The 19,699-nt window shown below is 43.4% G+C and overlaps 1 protein-coding gene and 1 long non-coding RNA gene across 2 annotated transcripts; one reads left to right on the top strand and one right to left on the bottom strand.

Annotated features, from left to right (window-relative positions):
- The first annotated feature begins 8,180 nt into the window (after positions 1-8,180).
- LOC108798272 lies at positions 8,181-19,308 on the top strand. The gene is made up of 3 exons (XR_001941940.1): positions 8,181-8,280; positions 14,282-14,288; positions 19,299-19,308. It is a non-coding gene; the product is annotated as an uncharacterized LOC108798272 (long non-coding RNA).
- On the bottom strand, positions 9,851-18,644 carry LOC108798271 (cholinesterase-like). Its single transcript, XM_018570003.1, has 3 exons — positions 17,125-18,644; positions 11,010-11,173; positions 9,851-9,959 (listed from the first exon to the last, which is right to left on the bottom strand). The coding sequence occupies exons 1-3, from the start codon at positions 18,639-18,641 to the stop codon at positions 9,853-9,855; spliced, it is 1,788 nt and encodes a 595-aa protein (XP_018425505.1). The 5' UTR covers positions 18,642-18,644; the 3' UTR covers positions 9,851-9,852.
- Positions 19,309-19,699: the final 391 nt, after the last annotated feature.

Genomic DNA, 19,699 nt, shown 5'->3' with positions numbered 1-19,699 from the left:
TTCTTTGCTATTGCAGATTATTTCAGTAAAAGGTAATGCACATAATATATAAAGAGGAAAAGGAAATAATTTGCCTTCAACAATTAAATAGTTAAAGAGATACAGAGAGATCTCCTCTCATACAGTATGGCTAAAGCATTTGATAGAACTTTTTTGTTTCTGTCCTGTAACAATAGTTTTATCAGTAGCAGTTATTTTGAATATTTGAGATTTGAACCAGAAGAAACCTCCAAGTAACAGTGATCTTCTGATCTGTTGTTACAATATATAGTTAAGAACATGTTTCGCACTCCCATATCTGTTGCAGCCTTCCAACCTCTCCTGGTGGTTGCTTGCTATCACAGCATCTTTGCTAGACTACCCTGTCAACTGTGGGCTATCGACAAAGGCGGCTCTAGACTTTGTGAGGCCTTAGGCGAAACTCAAACGTGAGGCCCCTACTTACACCCACAATTTAAAAAAATGCAAACGATAATAAAAAATTGAATGAATCAATTGCATATTTTAACTCGCCTAGAGCTAGAATTCTATTTCTGTCTCTTATCTAATTCTATAAATAACTAGACACTAAACCCTGACCCTAAGGAAGTAATTCACAAAGTGCAAAGGTCAGTCGTAAGTAATGCACAGACTGCAGAGGTCAGTCGTAAGAAACATACAGAGTGCATCAGTCAGGAGAAGGTATCGCACAAAGTGCAGAGGTCAGTAGTAAGTAACCCAAATCAATTTGAAAAATTAAATCGCAGAGGTCAGTAATAACGCAGAGTGCGGAAGTCAGTAATAACGCAGAGTGTGGAGGTCAGCTGGGACCCAGAGCGCAGGGGTGGGACCCAGACTGCAGGGGTGGGACGCAGACTACAGGAGTGGGACGCAGAGTACAGGGGTGGGACGCAGAGTACAGGGGTGGGACACAGAGTACAGGGGTGGCAAAGGGGGGATGCAGGGGAGGGACTCAAAGTGCAGGGGAGGGGACGCAGAGTATAGATGGAGGGGACGCAGAGTATAGAAGGAGGGGACGCAGAGTTTAGTGGGAGGGGTCGCAGAGTACAGAGGGCTGCGGCATGTTTGTTACCTCGGACAGGCTCTCCCCTCTTTCTCTCTGCCTGAGCTGTGGCTGTTGAGACAGGAAGCAACATTTTGCATGGGGCCCTGTGATTTCTAGTCCCACACAGCCCACCTGATAGCGACTCTGCAGAGCCGACCATAGACTCTCTATGGTCGGCTCTGCAATGTCTCAGGTGGGCTAGTCACACTCCTGCACATCTATTACCTGGCAGCCTTCTCCACCGCTGGGCCCTGCCTCCTCCTCGCTCGGCAGCGTGCACCGCATCCTCCTCCTCCACCATTGCCAGGCCTGGCCTCATCTTTTCACTAGCCACTGATGGCGAGTTAGGCGGCTGCGAGGCCCCCGTGAGGGCGAGGCCTAAGGCGACCGCCTAACTCGCCTAATTAGAGAGCCGCCTCTGGCACATGCGTTCAGTACCTACGGCCAGATCCTTCGGCAGCTTCGTGAATAGACCCCAGAGTGTCTATTTGTTGCATCCACCCACTCAAATTTTTGGAAATTTGTTGGATGTTCTCTATTTATATAAATCAATTTCCTGTAAGAGAGAATATTTGTTTTTCATTTTCTTTCTATCAAGGTTTAGCAGACATCTAGTATTTAGCATGCTGTTCCCTGGCCACAAAGAGGAGTTTACTGGTGTACTGTTTTAATAATTTCTCCAGATAGTAAGGTCTAACAGACCTGAAAGGCATGTCATGGAGTCTAGAGCTAAGGGTGAACCCATTACATCAGGAAGGTATGAAACAGTTTGTGAACTAGAATAGGCTGGAAACTTTGAAGTGCAACACATTACTGAGCATGCAGAAATAAATCACAAATGTGCTAAAGATGCTACTGAGACTATTCACCCAGTGTGTGATCCAGCAGGAACACCAGAGGGATTCCCAGCTCACCATTCTGTTCGCCTCTTCAAATGGTAACAAAATGGTGCATGCGTCCTGAATCAGAAGCCACCGACATGATGAAAAGAACCCCAGATCCCCAGCGCCTGTCCTTGCCCTGTACTTGCACAAATAGTTGTTGCTGGCCCACTACTGCAGATGCAGTCACTGCAGTAATGTCCATGTCAGCTTCTATCTTGTTAGTATATCGCAAGGCAGCTTGTGTTACCGCTGCAATACACTCAGGTGAACAATCGCTAGGCAAGACCAGCTAAAACGGCAGCACACATTTTTGGCCTGCCACATGATATCCTGAAAGCCCGGGAACCTAACTAGCACCACCAGGTTCAAGACATGTGCCAGACAAGGCACATGTGTGAACTTTTCCTGCCAAAGGGAGAACAGTAGGTTAGTGCTGTTGTCACACATGACCTTACCTAGCACAAGATAGTGTGGGATCAGCCACCTCTCAACCTGGCCCTGAAGGGCTGACAGAATTTCTGACCCAGTGTGGCTCCGGTCCCCAAGGCATATGAGCTGCAAAACAACATGACAGTGTTTTGCAATGGCCATTGCAAAGTCTTTCGGTCACTTGGGGGGACTGGTGTCACAGGATGAGGGTATTGAAGAGAAAGGGGTGGAGGTGACTGAGCTGTAACCATAATCAAGGTACAGGACATGGGGTAGCACCACCAGCTTCAACAGTGTGCCCTGTCCAGCATCCTTCCCAGCCACCAGCAAATTTAACTAGTTCACTATAAATTAGATGTAAGGTCACTGCTAATGGTTGCTAGACCACGTGTCTGGGGTCCTGTGGACCTTACCATGACACAGAGACATTACCTTCCACATGCTGGTGGACGGCAGGGATGGCCTTCTGGGCAAACAAAATAGTTGCTGGCTACCTGCCACTGCGGTGCAGCACAGGACATAAAGTTGCAGGAGGGAGCAGACTCCACCAGGTGGATTGAAAGCAACTATAAAGGCAGCAATTTTGGCAAGCTGGTATTGAGACACTGGGCACAAAGTTGAGTACAAAAAAAAATGAGCAGTGCATGAGCAGTGTGCTCAGTGGGCAGGGGGTAAAAGTCCACAGCAGTTTTTTTTTTAAAAAGAGGAAAATTGGGATTTCCGGTTCCGGCGCCCGATGCTGTAGCGGCGCTTCTCTGACCTCCGTCCCGTCACCGCTTCAGGAACCGTCAGCCTCGATGCCTCACACCCGCAATACCGGCCCTTTGTGCACCGCATACCTTGCCTGCCATGGACAAATGTGTGGAGCGCCCGCAGAGATCGCAGAGGGCTCTCACAGACCTGTCAGCAGACGGTCATGCCTCCTCCAATATGGCGCCCGAGGCCATGCAGCAAGAAGCTACACGTGGGGACACGGTAGGTGAGTCAATGCCTGCCACTCATTCTGCCTCCCCTCTCAACTACACGCTACTGGCTTCTGCTGTGTCATAACACCTGAAAGCAGACTCCTTATATGGTTATATGGGAAAGATCACTGCAGTTCTAGAGGCACAGACACAGAGATTACAGGCTATGGAACTGCGGGTCTGTGATTTAGAAGATGATGCTGCTGAGGCACACCGCTCCTATAACACAGTATCCAAACAGATGCACACATTACTGGAGAAAGTTGACGACTTGGAAAACCGTTCTCGACGTAATAACTTGAGAGTCATTGGTATCCCAGAGTCGGTCAAACCAGGGGAACTGCATTCTGCTCCACAGCCATCCCAAAAGCATTGGGCCAGTCCGACAACATATGCAGTGTGGAAAGGGCACACAGACTGGGTCCGCCTTGAGATGACAACAAACCGCGGCCAGTGATAGTTCGCTGCCTAAACTACCATGACAAGCAAACTATCTTCAATCTGTACCGCACGCACCGCAATCTTATTGTTAACGGCCTTAAACTGCTTCTGTTTGCTGACTATTCTGCGGAGACCACAAAGCTGTGGAAATCTTTCCATGAGGTGTGCCAGATCCTGGTGCGCAAACGCATCAAATTTGCCCTTCAATACCCAGTGACATTTCGCTTCTCCACTGAGGATGGGAAGGAGTGGCGATTCACATCAGCTCCCCAAGCGCAAAGATTCCTTGAGTCTTGGGAATCTCAGTTCTCTGCCTCCCCGATCAAAAGTCCACCCAGGAAAAAGAAAGCCTGAATTCTACCTGAAAGATCAGATTCGGATAAACCCGCGGGGAATGCGCTGGCTACCCACCGCTGCTCTTGACGTCTGTTACCAGTTGTTCCTATGTTTTCATACAAGTTTTTGACCTTCGCAGGTCGCCCTCAAGCTGTTGCACATGCTGTCATTTAGGGTGGCGGGACGGGGGGATCACTCATGTAGTGCATTCTCTGCCACACGGACTTTGCACTGAGGATACCTATCCTGGTTCCATATAAAGTTTGAGTATTGTTGCCTGCATTCGGGGAAAAAGGATGTCCTTACAAGTTTGGTTTATTGTCTGTTCAAGTTTTGTTTTTCAGCAGGGACAGCTTCAATCAATGCATGGGATGGATGCCTTAGCTACAGCTACAGAAGTTGCAATATACGCCTACATTCCCACTCTGCATCATATTGCAGAACCACTGCCAGGGACCTTCATGACTACGACTGGACCACAAAGTCACTTCGGGAGCACTGGGACACCCGATGGTGACTATTCCAACTTGATTTGCTATATGCTATTCTTATCACACCTGTCTTCCCTAGCTCAGTGCAGGAGCCAGGTGGTCAGTATGGGCTCTCAGGTGGTCAGTGCAGGCTCTCAGGTGGTCAGTGCAGGCTCCAGGTGGTCAGTAGGGGCTGTCAGGTGGTCAGTGTGAACTCTCACGAGTGACCCTCTAATATGCTTGAATAGAGGGCCTCAACGGCCGGGTTGGGTCGGACCAGCGGATTTGGGTCCGCAAATTCAGGCAGGCCGATTGGGGTTGGCCCAGGCCTATTTGCAGGAGCTCCACCTGCCCCTATGTTAATCCGGCCTTGATTATGGGATTTTTTTTTGTAAGTTTTCCATCTGCATTCTTCATTTTAGTACAAAACAAAATGCAGTACCACCTTGTACCTAACTCCAGCACTACAACATTACCATTATTTGCAGTTGTTATCTCTGCAGGTTTGTCATGTTTGTGCTTTGTGATATTTATGCCTTTTATAACTACCATTGTCTCTCTTTGTAGGCCAGCATTTCTCAGCCTTTTTTCAGTCACGGCACCCTCTAGAAGTATGTGAAATCTTGATGCACCCCAGTCTAAAATCTGAAAAATGTAGATGAAAAATATAAATTGTGGTCCCTCCAAAATCCATACCAGACCCTTAACTGAGATAGGGATCTGGTATAGATTTTTAAGGGGGGACCATATGCAAAAACACAAAAAAAAAGTGGGGTTCCCCCATCGCAACATAACCCCCCTTTCACATCAGAATTCCTCCCTTCACATCAGAGTCCCCCATTACATGAGGTGGCCCCCATCACATTAGGAGCCTCCTTCATTCACATCAGAGTCACCTCTTCTCACACTAGGAGCTGTCTTCCACTATGGAACACCTGCACCATGGAAAGGCATGATACTGTTTAAAGATTTCGAGGCTCCCCTGAGGAGACCATAAGGTACCCCAGTGCTATGGCACTCTGGTTGAGAAAAGCTGCTGTAGACACATAAAGCGGATGCAAGAAAGCGCCTAGCAGTCCAAACTACCCATACATCCAACTGCATGTGGCAATCACGGTGACCTGGACAATGAAACAGCAGAATCAAAATGAAGGTCATCCTCTTGGTTACTGTGTTCCTGTAGATAGCTTCACTGTCAGCATTTTAAAAAGTTTCATGATTTTTAATAAATGCATTAAAGCTCAACTGAACTTTCAGTTTAATATATTTCAGGGGCATCAAAACATCAAGTGTGCAAAATCCTACAATTAGCTTATTTTTAGGAATCAGCCACATCTTGAAAATAAAAGTCTGTACCCTGCCAGCATGTTGCAGAGAAGGATCCTCACTCTCTCTGAAAGCAGGAAACAACACCCTCTACTGACTGAGACCTATAACTTGAAATTAGGCTAATTGAAGAGGACTTCGACATAGAGGGTATAGCGGAAACCTGGCTGGACAGCACGCATGACTGGGCTACTAATATAGAGGGGTATAACCTGTTTAGGAGGGACAGAGGTGGGAGAAGGGGGGGGGGGGGGCTTTGCATTTACGTAAAAAATAATCTGAATGTGCATATAAGGGACGATATTGTTCTTGATGGACTAATGTCTTTATTCAACCTCAAATACTATGTAACTATGTAACTATGTAACTATCTAATCAGCAAAGCTCATGCTCCCCACTAATTAGAGAGTTCTAGCTCTGACTTAGCAGGAGTCACATTGGACCCCTGCATAGAGACCACTGCTTCCACACAGGAAGTCCAACTCTGTAGCATTCTTTCAAAAGATAATGAACTGTGTGAAACCTGTTGCTTTGGTGCACCTGGAATGTGTTTGGCAGATCTAAACTGCACATTTAATATAACCCAAAATCTCAAAATGTCATAAAATTCTTGAAGCCTCATACCTTCTCATGGTAACCCAAACTTCACTGTTGATGTTTTTTAAATATATACCTGCACCATGCTTGAAGTAAATCTAAAATCTAGAGCAGAAATGTTAAAGGTTTCAGCTTACCAATCCATTAATGTGGTGGCTGCATTAGCTTTCAGGCTAAGAACATATAAACATACAGTATATAATTTCCAGTTTTTTTTAATCTACCAACCAAAATAGGTCTAAAGTAAAATATATCTCAGAACTTTCTGGAGCACTTTATTCTCCATACATGTACAGTATATTTTTCAGATGCAAAAATAAGATAATAAGGAAAGTTGCATGTGGAAATTGCTTCCAGTATACATGTTTAATCCTTACATAAATTTGAAGATGGATATAAATCGTAATTTTTACAATTTATCCATTACTACAGATACTACCAACAGATCAACAGATAAACATATTATACATAAATACATGATAGATTGAGAGAACTCCTTAGGTAAGCATTTTTATAGGAATGGGACAGTATATAGTAAAATGCAAAGAAAACACCCCTCTAAATATGCCAGGTTTTTGAGATGTAAAAAATCAGACTAAGATAAATCACTTCAAACTTTTTTCCACCTTTAGGACTGGTTCACACCATCTCCAGTGCATTTCCGACACGGTTAGTGGTTGGAACCCACTGGATCACATAGGGGAAGCCTTCCTGCATTCTGGGGCGGGAGAGGGCGTGGTGGTGCCATTCAAGTCAATAGCACGGCAGACGCTCCCCTTCACCCACAGTGCAATAGCCCACACCAGAACACGTCGCACAGCAATGCCTGTATTCCGGTGTGATCGCATGCACTATTATCGCGATTGGACCGGACCATGGGCATTACTGTACCTGGCATTCACCCGGGTGTGTCTGCGGGGCCATTGACTTGAATGGCACCACCACGCCCCCTCCCGCCCCAAAACACAGGGCGGCTTCCACTATGTAATCCACTGCTTTCCTGCCACTAACCGTTCCAGAACAGACGGGAGATGGTGTGAACCGGGCCTCAATGTGACCTATGATCTGTACAATTCAATTATAAAACAAACTGAATTTGTTTAGTTGGGAAAAAAATAAAATAAAACAATGTGGCTGCCTAAGTGTACACACCCTCTTCAGCATTGACCAATCACATTCAAACTGATGTTAAATAGTAGTCAGTACACATCTGCCATAAGTGACTCTGATTAGGCTCATATAAAGTTACGCTATTCTAATAGGATTTTTCTGACGTATACTTAGTTGCCTCTAACAATAGAAGCTATGGTCTGCAAAGAGCTTACAAACCATCAAAGGGATCTCATTGTTGGAAGGTATCAATCAAGGGAAGGGTACAAAAAATTTCCAAGGCATTAGATATACTATGGAACACAGTAAAGAGGGTCATCAACAAGTGACGAAAATATGTCACATTACCAAGAACTAGACGTTCCTGCTAAATTGATGAAAAAACAAGAAGGAACTGGTCCGGGTGGCTGCCAAGAGGTCTACAGCAACATTATAGGAGCTGCAGGAATTTCTGGCAAGTACTGGTTGTTTACTACATGTGACAACAATCTCCCACATTCTTCAGTTTGGGCTGTGGGTGGCAAAACAAAAGCCTTTTCTTACTAAGAAAAACATCCAGGCCCGGCTACAATTTGCAAAAACCTACATTAAATCTGACAAAAGCATGGGGGAAAATGTGTTATGGTCTGATGAGATCAAGAATGACTTTTTGGCCATAATTCCAAAATGTATGTTTGGTGCACAATAACACTGCACATTGCCAAAAGAACCTGATACCCACAGTGAGGCATGGTGGTAGCAGCATTATGCTTTGGGACTGTTTTTCATCAGCTGGATCTGGAGCTATAGTCAAGGTGGAGGAACTTATGAACAGTTCCAAATATCAGTCAATTTTAACAACTTTCAGGACTCTAAAAACCTGAAGATGAAGAGGAATTCCACCTTTCAGCATGACAATGACCCAAAGCATACCTCTAAATCAACAAAAGAATGGCTTCACTAGAAGAAGATCAAAGTTTTGGAATGGCCTTGCCAGGGTTTTTTCTTTTTCTTTTTCACCCTTTAAAGATTTCAATTTGTTTTGAAATGAATTGCATAGGTTATAGGTTACTTTAAAGGTGGCAAAAATTGTACAGTGCTTTATCTTGGTCTGATTTTTTTTTTTACATCTCAAAAACCTTGCATTTTTTACAGGGGTGTGAAGACTTTTTGATCCACTGTATATAGTTATAATAAAGTAGAAAATAATGTGTTCCATGGAACATATTTTGTGAACATGAGCACTTACAGTATTTGTATTAGCAAGAAGCGTCAGATCTAATACAACATTATTTTCTTTGAATTATATTTATCTACCCATAATTTTGGAAAGCCAGTGCTAAACATTAATAAACACAACCAAAAAGTTCTGGTTTAGGAAATTCCTTAACCCACTTAAGAATAGAGCACACACATCCATTCAATGACACAAGGTTTGGTAGAGATGTAGATCCACAAATGTAATTTGTGTGTAAAAAAATAAAAAACATGTGTAGTAAAAAAAAAACAACAGAGTGACTTTTTTAAAATGCCCGATCATTCATTTTTTATCCCACATATATAGCATACAGGTCCTTTATATAAATTAGTGTTCATTATGATATAAATATTGGATTGTGGGGCTCCATATCTTTTAAAGTTGAACTCTTGGATAAGCAAATATTCCCTTTATGTAGCTTGGTGTGCTTTACTTTTTTCTTCCAGATGTGTGCGTTAATCCAGTATGAAACTTTGTCTGTGTGTAAGAGCATATTTTATTAAAGAGCAGTCATTACTGTTCTCGCTCCTTGCAAGGTAACTGGTCTTGTATTTGCCCCCCCTTCTAGTATTCCGCAGCCAGCCTGCAGTGGGTGGGGCCTTTTGAGTCCCTCCCACAGCTCTGCCCTCTGCACAGGGAAATTACAGCACAGTGTTGATGTCACTGCTACTTAAAGGGCTAATGTACACAGGCGGCTGAACCAGTAAAATGTAAACGCATGCATATTTTCCACACCAGGGAGCCACAGGAACTGCGTACAGCCTCCCATAGAAGTCAATGAAACTTGCATAAAACGCATGGATGGGCACATAAGCACAATGCTGAAGGCAGACAGTCTGCATTCAGGTTTGTGTGCCAATACACATGCATGCGTTTTATGCAGGTTTGGCGTATAAAAGCATATAGCCATGTGCAGCCATTGACATCTGTTGGAGGCTGTAGGCAGTACTTGTTGAGGACTATATCTAAATGAAACTTTTTGTGCCCAGAGTTCAGCTTTAACGAAGAATTTTTAATCTAAGGTTGACCTGCACGACTCTTCTCCTGAAATCTCATCCTTAAAGCAAGTGTCCTCTGATTTTTCTGGGTCACTCCACAAATTTCCATCAAATGTTTTTCCTGTAGTGAAAAACAAGTTTAAACAATACAGGGCAAACATTTGGCAATTACTGTACATGTAATATTATATTTTTATCCTGCTAGAAAATAATTGAGCTCCCTCTTTAGTTATTACATAATATACCATTTTGGAGGGTTTACTCAACAATCAGAAGACCTTTCATAACAGCATGCACTAAATACATTTTTGTACCTAACTTTTTCTGGATTCTCAATTTATTGTTGCTATAACAACAATGAATAATCTGCATAACAAACAGTGCATAAATCACCAATACAAAGAATTGTGCTGAAACCGCAGTGAATGGTCCACACGAAAAACGGTGCTATAATTAGTGTCCTATAAAATTCAGTGTTCCATAATATCACATAATAGTCTGTCAATTATAAAGTGTCCTCAGTTTCTTCATTCAAAAAATAATTACAATTAATAAGTGAAAATGGAAAGAAACTGTGCTGTAACTGCAAACCACAATGCATAACACTACATCCTGACTGCATGGAGGCCTATGCACAGTAACCAACAAGCGTTATGATTTGGGCATGTATGGCAACAAATGGTGCTGGCCCCCTTCATGTAATTGACGGCACGTTGAACGCAAGAAAATACATTGACACCATCCTGGAACCAAAACTGATACCTTCCCTCAGTGATTTATTTCCCAACAATACACATTTCTATTTGAGCAGGATTCAGCTCCCCGAAAAGCCTTGTATGAATGAGGTGTCTATCAAATAAAAGGCAAGTAATTGAGGCTATAATTGCTTCCTGGCACCACTTAATAATGAAGGCAGAGATTCAAATACTTGTTGGCTCAATGAGACGTCACTGTGGTGTGGTTTTAAAGAATAAAGGCTACCCTACTAAATACTGATAGTACATTGAAACCGTAAATGCATTACAGTATTTCCTGCATACCTTTTTTTTGTACTGCATATATTTTCATTCTGCGTTTTGTGTTGAATTCAGCATGAAATGTTCTTTAAAGGAGAACTATGGGGTCAGGGCTTTTCCCCATAGTTCTCCTTAGGGTAACGGGAGTCTCTTACCTAGTTGTCTGACAAGTTTAGGAAGGAGAGAATTCATAAGCTGACAACGTTTGGAATAAAGGTTATTTTTAACTTCCCAGGAACCAGTCTTTAGGACTACATATTTCTCATCTTGATTAGTGTAAAGAGGCCAAATAAAGTTGTCTTCATGATTATGAGGTGTTCTGAAAATTTAAAATAAGACTGATGATTTTGTGAACAGCTGACCTAAAAATACAACATGATTTGTTTAGGATATAACAGGAGAATACATGCAAATGTTCAGCAAACTCTCATCATTCTGCTAGTCACACATCTCCCAACTGTCCCTCTTTTGGAACCAAATCCCTTTGTCCCTGTGCCCTCCTCATCTGTCCCTTATTTTGGTTTGATGTACAGATATCTATGAAAAGATGCTATCAAACTACTAAAAGTGTTATTCTGCACTAAAACCTTTCTTGTTTGCTATTCTGAAAAGCCAGTAAAAAGAAAAGTAATGTTGAAAAAAAATCTGGGATTAACCAATCATTTTTAGCATATAAATTCCTAAAGGGGCACTAAACTCAGGAGTTGAATCTTACAAATACATTCAAGTTTCCTATTAACAAACATGTGCCCTATTTGTGTATGACTTGGCTGTAGATCCTCAAATAATTTCTGAATTGGTGTTGACACTGTCCTTCCTTCTGGAGGGTGGCTACTTTTGTTCCTCATGGTGCCTGTGTGTGTTGTAAAGTAGTCACTGCTCCAAGTTTGCACCCATGATAGACTATAACTTCTATACAAATTAACTAACTAAACTTTAGGTTGTAATCCATCATGGGAGCGAGCTTGGAGTGGTGGCTACATTACAACACACACAGGGACCATGGGGAACAAAGCCGCCCTCCAGAAGGAAGGACAGTGTCAGCACAAATTCAGATATGGTCTGAGAAACTACAGCCGAGTGATACACAAATAAGGCACATTTTTGTTAATAGTTAGGTATACTGAATGCATTTTTTAGATTTACCTCCTCAGTTTAGTGTCACCTTAGGAGGCTTTACATAGGGTTTAAATATTGGTATGACACAAAAAAGTTGAGAAAAAAAAGCCAAACCTGACACATTCCACGCAAAACTCCAAATATGGACTGGACAAAATGATTGGCACTTTCTCCAAATTGCACTAAATAATTGCATTCCAAGTTTGTGATTCTCCTGTAATTTGTAATTAAACTTACCTGTATCAATGAACAGGTGCTGACAATATAGAACCAGTTAAAATGGTGAAAAATTGACTGAACCTTTCTATTGTGTCTCTGTTGTGCCACACGGAGCATGGAGAAGAGAAAGAGCAGCAAAGAATTGTCTGAGGATTTGAGAACAAAAATTGTGGAAAAGCATGTACAATCTCAAGGTTACAAGTCCATCTCCAGAGATCTTAATGTTCCTGTGTCCACTGTGCGCAACATTGCCAAGACGTTTACAGCCCATGGCACTGTAGCTAATCTCCCTGGAGGGGGACAAAAGAGAACAGTTGATCAAATATTACAACGAAGGATTGTTCAAATGTTGGATAAAGACCCTCGATCAACTTCCAGACAAATTCAAGTTGACCTTCAGGCACAGGGTACAACTGTGCATGCTCGCACTGTATGTCGCCATCTGAATGAAAAGGGGCGCTACTGTAGGAGACCCAGGAGGACCCCACTGCTGACACAGAAACATAAAAAAGCCAGATTGGAGTTTGCCAAAACTTACCTAAGGAAGCAAAAATCCTTTTGGGAGAATGTGCTGTGGACAGGCAAACAAAATTACACCTTTTTGGTAAAGCCCATCATTCTATTGTTTTCAGAAAAATAAATAAGGCCTCTAAAGAAAAAAAATACAGTCCCTACAGTCAAACATGGTGGAGGTTCACTGATGTTTTGGGGTTGCTGCTTTAGGCACTGGATGTCTTGACTATGTGCATGGCCAGGGCTCAAAATTTCCACTTGTGCAGGGTCTATGGTGGTCTCAGCCTGACACCCTGCAGAGCCCACCAGAGATCCTTTACAGCCCATCTGAGACCCCGCCTTCCCTGCAACACTAAGGCCTCATTCACACTGCTTAGAGTTGGCCCATACACATCCTCCGCCCACCTCAGCTGCCATAAGCTTGGGAGGAAGACTGCAGAGCTGCTACTGGCTGGAAGGACAGCACGGGAGAAGCAGGACACCTGGGACATGGAGGATACATTGCTTTTTTCTGCATTACACTGCTGTCCTCTGTACTCTGCATCACACCACTGGCCTCTGCACTCTGCATTGTTACTGATGTCTGTTCTCTGTGTCACACCACTGACCTGGCGGAGTTAAGGGCGGGGCACGGTAGGGGTCAGGTGGGGCGACTGGTGGCGAGTAACTCTTAAGGCCTGGCTAGTAGCTCAGGACTTGAAATTTTGAGCCCTGTGCATGGCAATATGAAATCTGAAGACTACCAAAGAATTTTGGGGTGCAATGTAGGGCCTGGTGTCAGAAAGTCGGGTCTCCGTCAGAGGTCATGGGTCTTACAGCAGGACAATGACCCAAAATACATGTCAAAAAGCACCCAGAAATGGTTTCAAAGCGCTGGAAAGTACTGGACTAGCCAGCAATGAGTCCAGATCTGAACCCCATAGAGCACCTGTGGAGAGATCTCAAAACAGCAGTTGGGAAAAGGAACCCTTCCAATCTGAGAGACCTGGAGCAGTTGGCGAAAGAAGAGTGGTCCAAAATTCCTGTAGAGAGGTATAAGAAACTCATTAATGGTTACAGGAAACAATTGATTTCAGGGTTTTTTTTTTTAAGAGCTGTGCTACCAAATATTAATTGAGGGTGCCAATAATTTTGTCCAGTTCATTTTTGGAGTTTTGCGTGGAATGTGTCAGGTTTGGCTTTTTTCTCAACTTTTTTGTGTCATACAAATACACACAAAAGAAATAAACATGAGAATGCCTAAACATTTGTAATTCCAACAATTTTCTGCGCGAAGTGGTGCATTATCTGACAGAAATGCAGGGGTGCAAATATTTTTAGCCATGATTATATATATATATATAGTCAGCTATTATTTTACATTGCATATTCATATTTCTGATCACTTACTAAACAGGTAATCATGCAAACAGGTTCAGGATGGCAAAGAGCAGGCATACACTGCATACACAGAATCACTAGCTTCTTCATAAACAGCATCCCTCTCAATAAAGTGCAGGGTAGCTCTTGAAACACAGGCTTACAGCTGGAGGAATCTAAGGTCTGAGGACAAAGGGCCACCCCACTGGAAATGCAGGAGTGATGTGGGAGGTGCTCCCTTCAGTAGCCTGGCCTTCTTAATAAGCTACATGTTATAAGGAGTGTGCCAGGCTGCCTGCATGCTAGTTCTGAAAGTGGAAGGACTCTCACCTGGCTGTAACAAGGTGCAAGACCTCTTAAGGCTAGATCCCACCCTTTGTGTACGAGACAGTAGACCTGTCAATCACTCTCCCTTGCTAAATTATGTATTAAAACAGGTGGGTGGGACTAGTTACGGTCTGGGGACTCTACTGCAACTGAGTGGCTGGGTTTTCCCCTGTCACCACGGGTATAAACCAACCTATGTCAGGAGCTGCTAGTACCTCTAAGTAAGGAATTAGCCTTGGAGAGAGCACCCTAATTTTGGGAACCATTTGAACACTGGTAAACGAAAGACAAAGTCGAGATATATTTTTTTGTTCATCATCAAGAATAACATGTTTTACCACTTTACGGGAATATAGAAGGAATGTTTCAATTTTCTTGACTTTGTCAGTTTTGTGCAGTAAAACCTGAGTTTTATTTATGTAAACCCATTCTTTCTTATATGCTGGGATGATGGAGAAAGGTGTTCACTAGTGTGGGCTCTGTTTGTGCAGTGAGGGCTAGTAGTCCTGGAATAAGCTCTGAGCTAAAAGGGGTAAAGTAAGTGCTGAGGATTCCACTCATAGGCTATGCCTGGGTGACTGAGGCAAGGGATCCCAGAAAGGTTTGCTAAGGGAACCAAAGCAGGTGAGCCTACAGACTGCAGAGGTTGTTCTTGGGGAAGGAGCTCGCCTCCAATGACTGTGCCTGTGTTAGAGTGTATTTTGGCAGTTGTAAGAATAGGCTTGGGCCATGTACAACTGGGCAGAACTCTGTGACCACCATAGTGGTGCTTCCCATCCAGTGGCGGACCTAAGGAACAAAGGGACTAAAGAACAAACCCACAAACACAGCGCTATCCTTCCGCAGCGCTCGGCCGGCTGTCACTTTCTCTCCTCCCCGCTGGGACACAGAGCAGCGCCCAGCAGGGAAAAAAGATAGCAGGGATGTGCCGCTTTTTCGGCAGAAAAATTGCACTTTCGGCATTATGCCAAAAGTGCCATTTTCGGCCAATATGTTTTGGCGGCCGATATACGGTGCATCCCTAATATTTACAGCAATGCATAATGGCACAGGCTATAGAGGACTACACATCCCAGCAATACTTATTATAACAATAGCATTTCTGTATAAAGTATTGCTGAGATTTGTAGTCCTCAGCAGGCGATTGCTTGTAAGTCATACAGCAATCGCCTGCTGGTAAAAGCGGTACCAAGAGCACGGCTGCTGAAACAGCGGTGTTCTTGTTTTAACCACTTCTGCGGGCCGCGGTCTATAGACGTACTGCGGCCCGGAAGTGGTTAAAGTGACCATAAAGTCAATTTTTTTTATCCCTCCACCCAATGGTAATGTTAGCACTTACCTTAAGTGATGTCTCTTAATCCGATCTTCTTTCCTGATGTTTTCATCTGTCCCTCCAGCTGTGCGGCGGGTGTCCGAACCAGCGCTGACTCCTCTGTCATTGCTGGCACTTCCTGTCCCACAGTGTCTGCATGCGGGTGCACGCGTCCATAGACTTACCTTGCGTCTCTGCTCGTCTCTTGGCCGAGAATCCGAACTGCGCATGCGCCCACCCCAAGATGCTTTGTGGCCGCTCAAACAGTTTCAGATTTTCGGACAGGAGCGCGCGGCGAAGACGGGGTAAGTTTTAAGAAAAACTTTTTGCATATATCTACTGCTTTCTAGCCTTATATATATGCAAAAAAGCCGGAGGGTTTAATAACCCTTTAATACTCACCTGATCCCTGGAACGACCAACAAGCGCAGCGTCCCGACTCGCGCTGTCAGAATATGCATGCAGAGCGTGTCGGTAACTATTTAAACCGGCGCGCTGTGTGCAGCTTCTGAGAAGACAAGCTATTAGCATAGCGATGAAGCCGGCTGCGCATTTTGCATCGCTCCCGCTACGCGGGAGAGGAGGAACACTGCGCTTGTCGGTGGATTGGATCAGGTGAGTATTAAAACTTTTTTCGCTACAACACTGACCGGAAGTGTCGGATGAACAGATGATCCGACACTCCCGGCGGAGAGACCAGGGGCCCGCTGGGCGCTGGATACCGATCCTTGCTGGGCCCCCCTGGGCTGAGGCCCCAGTGCGCCCGCACCGGCGGTAGTTCCGCCACTGTTCCCATCCCAGACAAAAGGGCCTTCCACTTAGTTACATTCCTGCAGATCACTTGCCCAGATACCTCTGCCGTATCAAGTGTGGCTGCTCTGAGGCTTTTGAGGGAGGGGAGTTGAGGAACTTAATTCCCCATAACAAGGGACCCAGGGAGTAATGGGAAATTGAGTTAAAAAGTCCTGTGCCTGCATCTAAGCATGATGAGTAAATTGTTCTCTGCTACAGAATCACCAGGTGAAAATAAAGGAAAAAGAAACCTAATACATCCAAAAGCATTGACTGCAATATATGAACATTTTTTGGGTTTGGATAAACTTTATTGGAACAACCTTTTCTTTCCTGTCCCAGAGATGAAACAGGGAGTTAGAGGAAATCTCGCAAAATGAAGGTAATTCCTATTTTAGATAGCTGTCCCTTGAACAAGTGTCCCTATTGGAAGATTGGGGGAAAGAGATTCACTTTAACAAATAAATAAATAAACTCAATGAATAAAACTGACATAAAACCATTTAACGTGCCTTGTGGAAGCTACGGTTTCATCCAACATGCTTTTTTTGTACAGAATCGAATGATCCTGTCCTTATTATTTCTTAAACCATTTTTTATATTGTTTAATTCAAAAACAAATAGCATACCCATATCTTGCAAAATTGGCCCACACTTTCATAACTCGTTTGCTAAGATTTTGTTCAGCTTCTGTGAAATTTCCTTCTTCAATGAGTGCTTTCCCAAACATAAATGGCAAAATGGCCCCGTGAAGAGCTCCCATCCATTCTGGCCAGACCTCTTGAGAAGAACGATGAACAAACTCATAGAAATATATGTTATGTTTGTGTTTTGATATTTCCTGAGCAAAGTGCTTCATTGGGCAAATCATGTAATAATCTCGTAAAATAAGTTCCATGGCCTCTCTGTTCTTCTTTTTGCTATCTTTATCTTCCCAGTCTTTATATTCAAATAAAATTAATTCAGTTCCAAGGTCTCCAGCTGTTGGAAAAAATCTTGTAACTCCTTTGACCAAGTCTTCTGTGGTTATAAGGCTGTCATGTTCCCTGCTAAAGCCTGGAGCACCCCATATTACAAAAGGATTTCCATCATCCTTGGTCCCACCTATTAAAATCTCTGTTTTCTTTAAACCTTCTTTTATAGCATTAGATGGTGTATCACTAATGAAGTCATAGTCCACAATGGGTATTATTCGTGTAAGGGCAAAGGGGTGTATGGTTTCAACATAAAATTGTTTTTCAACTATTTTTGTAGCTTCTATATTTTGAAAACAAGCTACCATTGCACTTTCATCATTAATAGGGCATCCTAGAAGTTCTGCCAGTTTCAGGGATAATCGCTTTGCCCTTTTATGAGTGTTAATTGCCCATGGTGCACTAACAGAGCCACTTTGTAAAATGACCCTTTTGATGTAGTTTTGACTTCCAGGAGAAAGTAAATGAAAGCCTACACATGAAGCTCCAGAACTGTGTCCAAAGAGAGTAACACTGTTGGAATTTCCACCAAAAGCAGCAATGTTCTCATGGACCCATTGAAGGGCTAACTGTTGGTCAAACATGCCAGCATTTCCTGGAATATCCTTGTTTCCTGGTAATGCCAAAAATCCAAGGGCCCCAACTCTGTAGTTCATTGACACGACAATTATGTCCTCAGAAAATGCCAAGATGCTTGGGTCATATATTTCTAAGGAAGATGTGCCAGCAAGAAAAGCCCCACCATAGATGAAGACCATGACATGAGCTAACTTTGGTTTGAATGATGGAACCCACACATTTAGATAGAGACAGTCTTCACTCATTGCATTGTTTACTTGCCACATATTTGTACCTGGAAAACTAGCATAAGCCTCATCTCTCTTTTGATAACAGGATTTTCCATATTTAGTAGCATTATAAATGCCTTGCCAAGGTTTTCGTGGTTCTGGCTTTTTAAACCTTTGTGTTTCAGTTGGAGCTTCACCGTAAGGTATGCCCAGGTAGGCTATAACTGATCCAGAGAGTGTAGGTAGATGAAATCCTCTAACTTTCCCTTGTTTTATCTCCACTACTGTGTTTTGATCATTGTTTGCACTCAAAAGTGAGGAAAATATTACAATAATGTAAATAGGTATATAAATAAGATATTTTCTCCTTCCTGTTGCCAGCATAATTATTCCTATAATAAAAGAATATAATAGTAATTAAGGAAGGCAATATAAAAAGTCATAATTAAGGAAAGCAATATAAAAAGTCATAATTGCATATTATTGAGAAATGCAAGTAAGAACAAAACTTTTGCATTTAAAAATATTTGAATAGCGTGTTAGGGAAACAATGTATACTGTCCAATTCTAAGGAATCAGAGATTTACACTTATAACCTCATACAGCATAGTCACAGGGGAACTCCAACACACCAAGACAAGCCACGGACACAATTGGAAGAATAGGTCACCAGCACTCCGTATATATGTAGTATGTGGATGTTATCACATTGTCACATCTCTTGCCTTGAGGAAGGGACCCTGCGCGGCCCCGAAACGTCGGCTCTTGTTTGATCTTTTGTGACACTATCGTCCAATAAAAAGGACTTATTCATTTTAAATATTTGGAGTGCTGGTGACCTATTCTTCCAATTGTGTATTTTGCACGGTGCCATCCGTGGAGTTACTGCAAGCACCATCTTTGTTTATTGGCCGGGACTGCTGAAAGGTGTGCGGAGAGTATCCTCACCAATTGCAAGCCACGGACACAGACATCATCTTTTTCAATTGTTCTCAAGTTGTAATCTGGCACAGGAACCCCTTGTCCTAAGTCATTTGCCAGCATCACAGGAGTGTGAGAACCAACACCTCAACAGGCTTGGGTGGGCACAAAGTAAGAGCGCACAGACCTTCTGGGGAGAAATAAATGTCTCTCTGCTTCATCTAGATTTCCTGCATAAACAGCCCTCTCTCGTTAGTGGAGCATTACATCTCTTTTAGGGGGAACACAGCAGGCAACCATGTTCTCCAGAACTGTCTACTTACATGGTAAAGCATGGACTCTCATTCTCTCAAAAATTGAAAGGTGTCCCTCCTCGGGCTGACTACCTCCACTGTCCCATTTAGTGGTGGAACTACTGGTGGTGCGGCCGCACCGGGGCCTCAGCCTGGGGGGGCCCATGCGGGGGCCTCCAGAGGACCCCCTTCAGGAGCGAGCGGCGGCTGATTAGAGAGCCGGGGCTG

This window comes from Nanorana parkeri, unplaced genomic scaffold (genome assembly GCF_000935625.1).
Source record: "Nanorana parkeri isolate BGI_ZX_2015 unplaced genomic scaffold, ASM93562v1 scaffold1440, whole genome shotgun sequence".
Classification (NCBI taxonomy): Eukaryota; Metazoa; Chordata; class Amphibia; order Anura; family Dicroglossidae; genus Nanorana; species Nanorana parkeri.
Note: the sequence above shows the minus strand (reverse complement) of the source record. Positions and strands in the feature narration are given on the sequence as shown.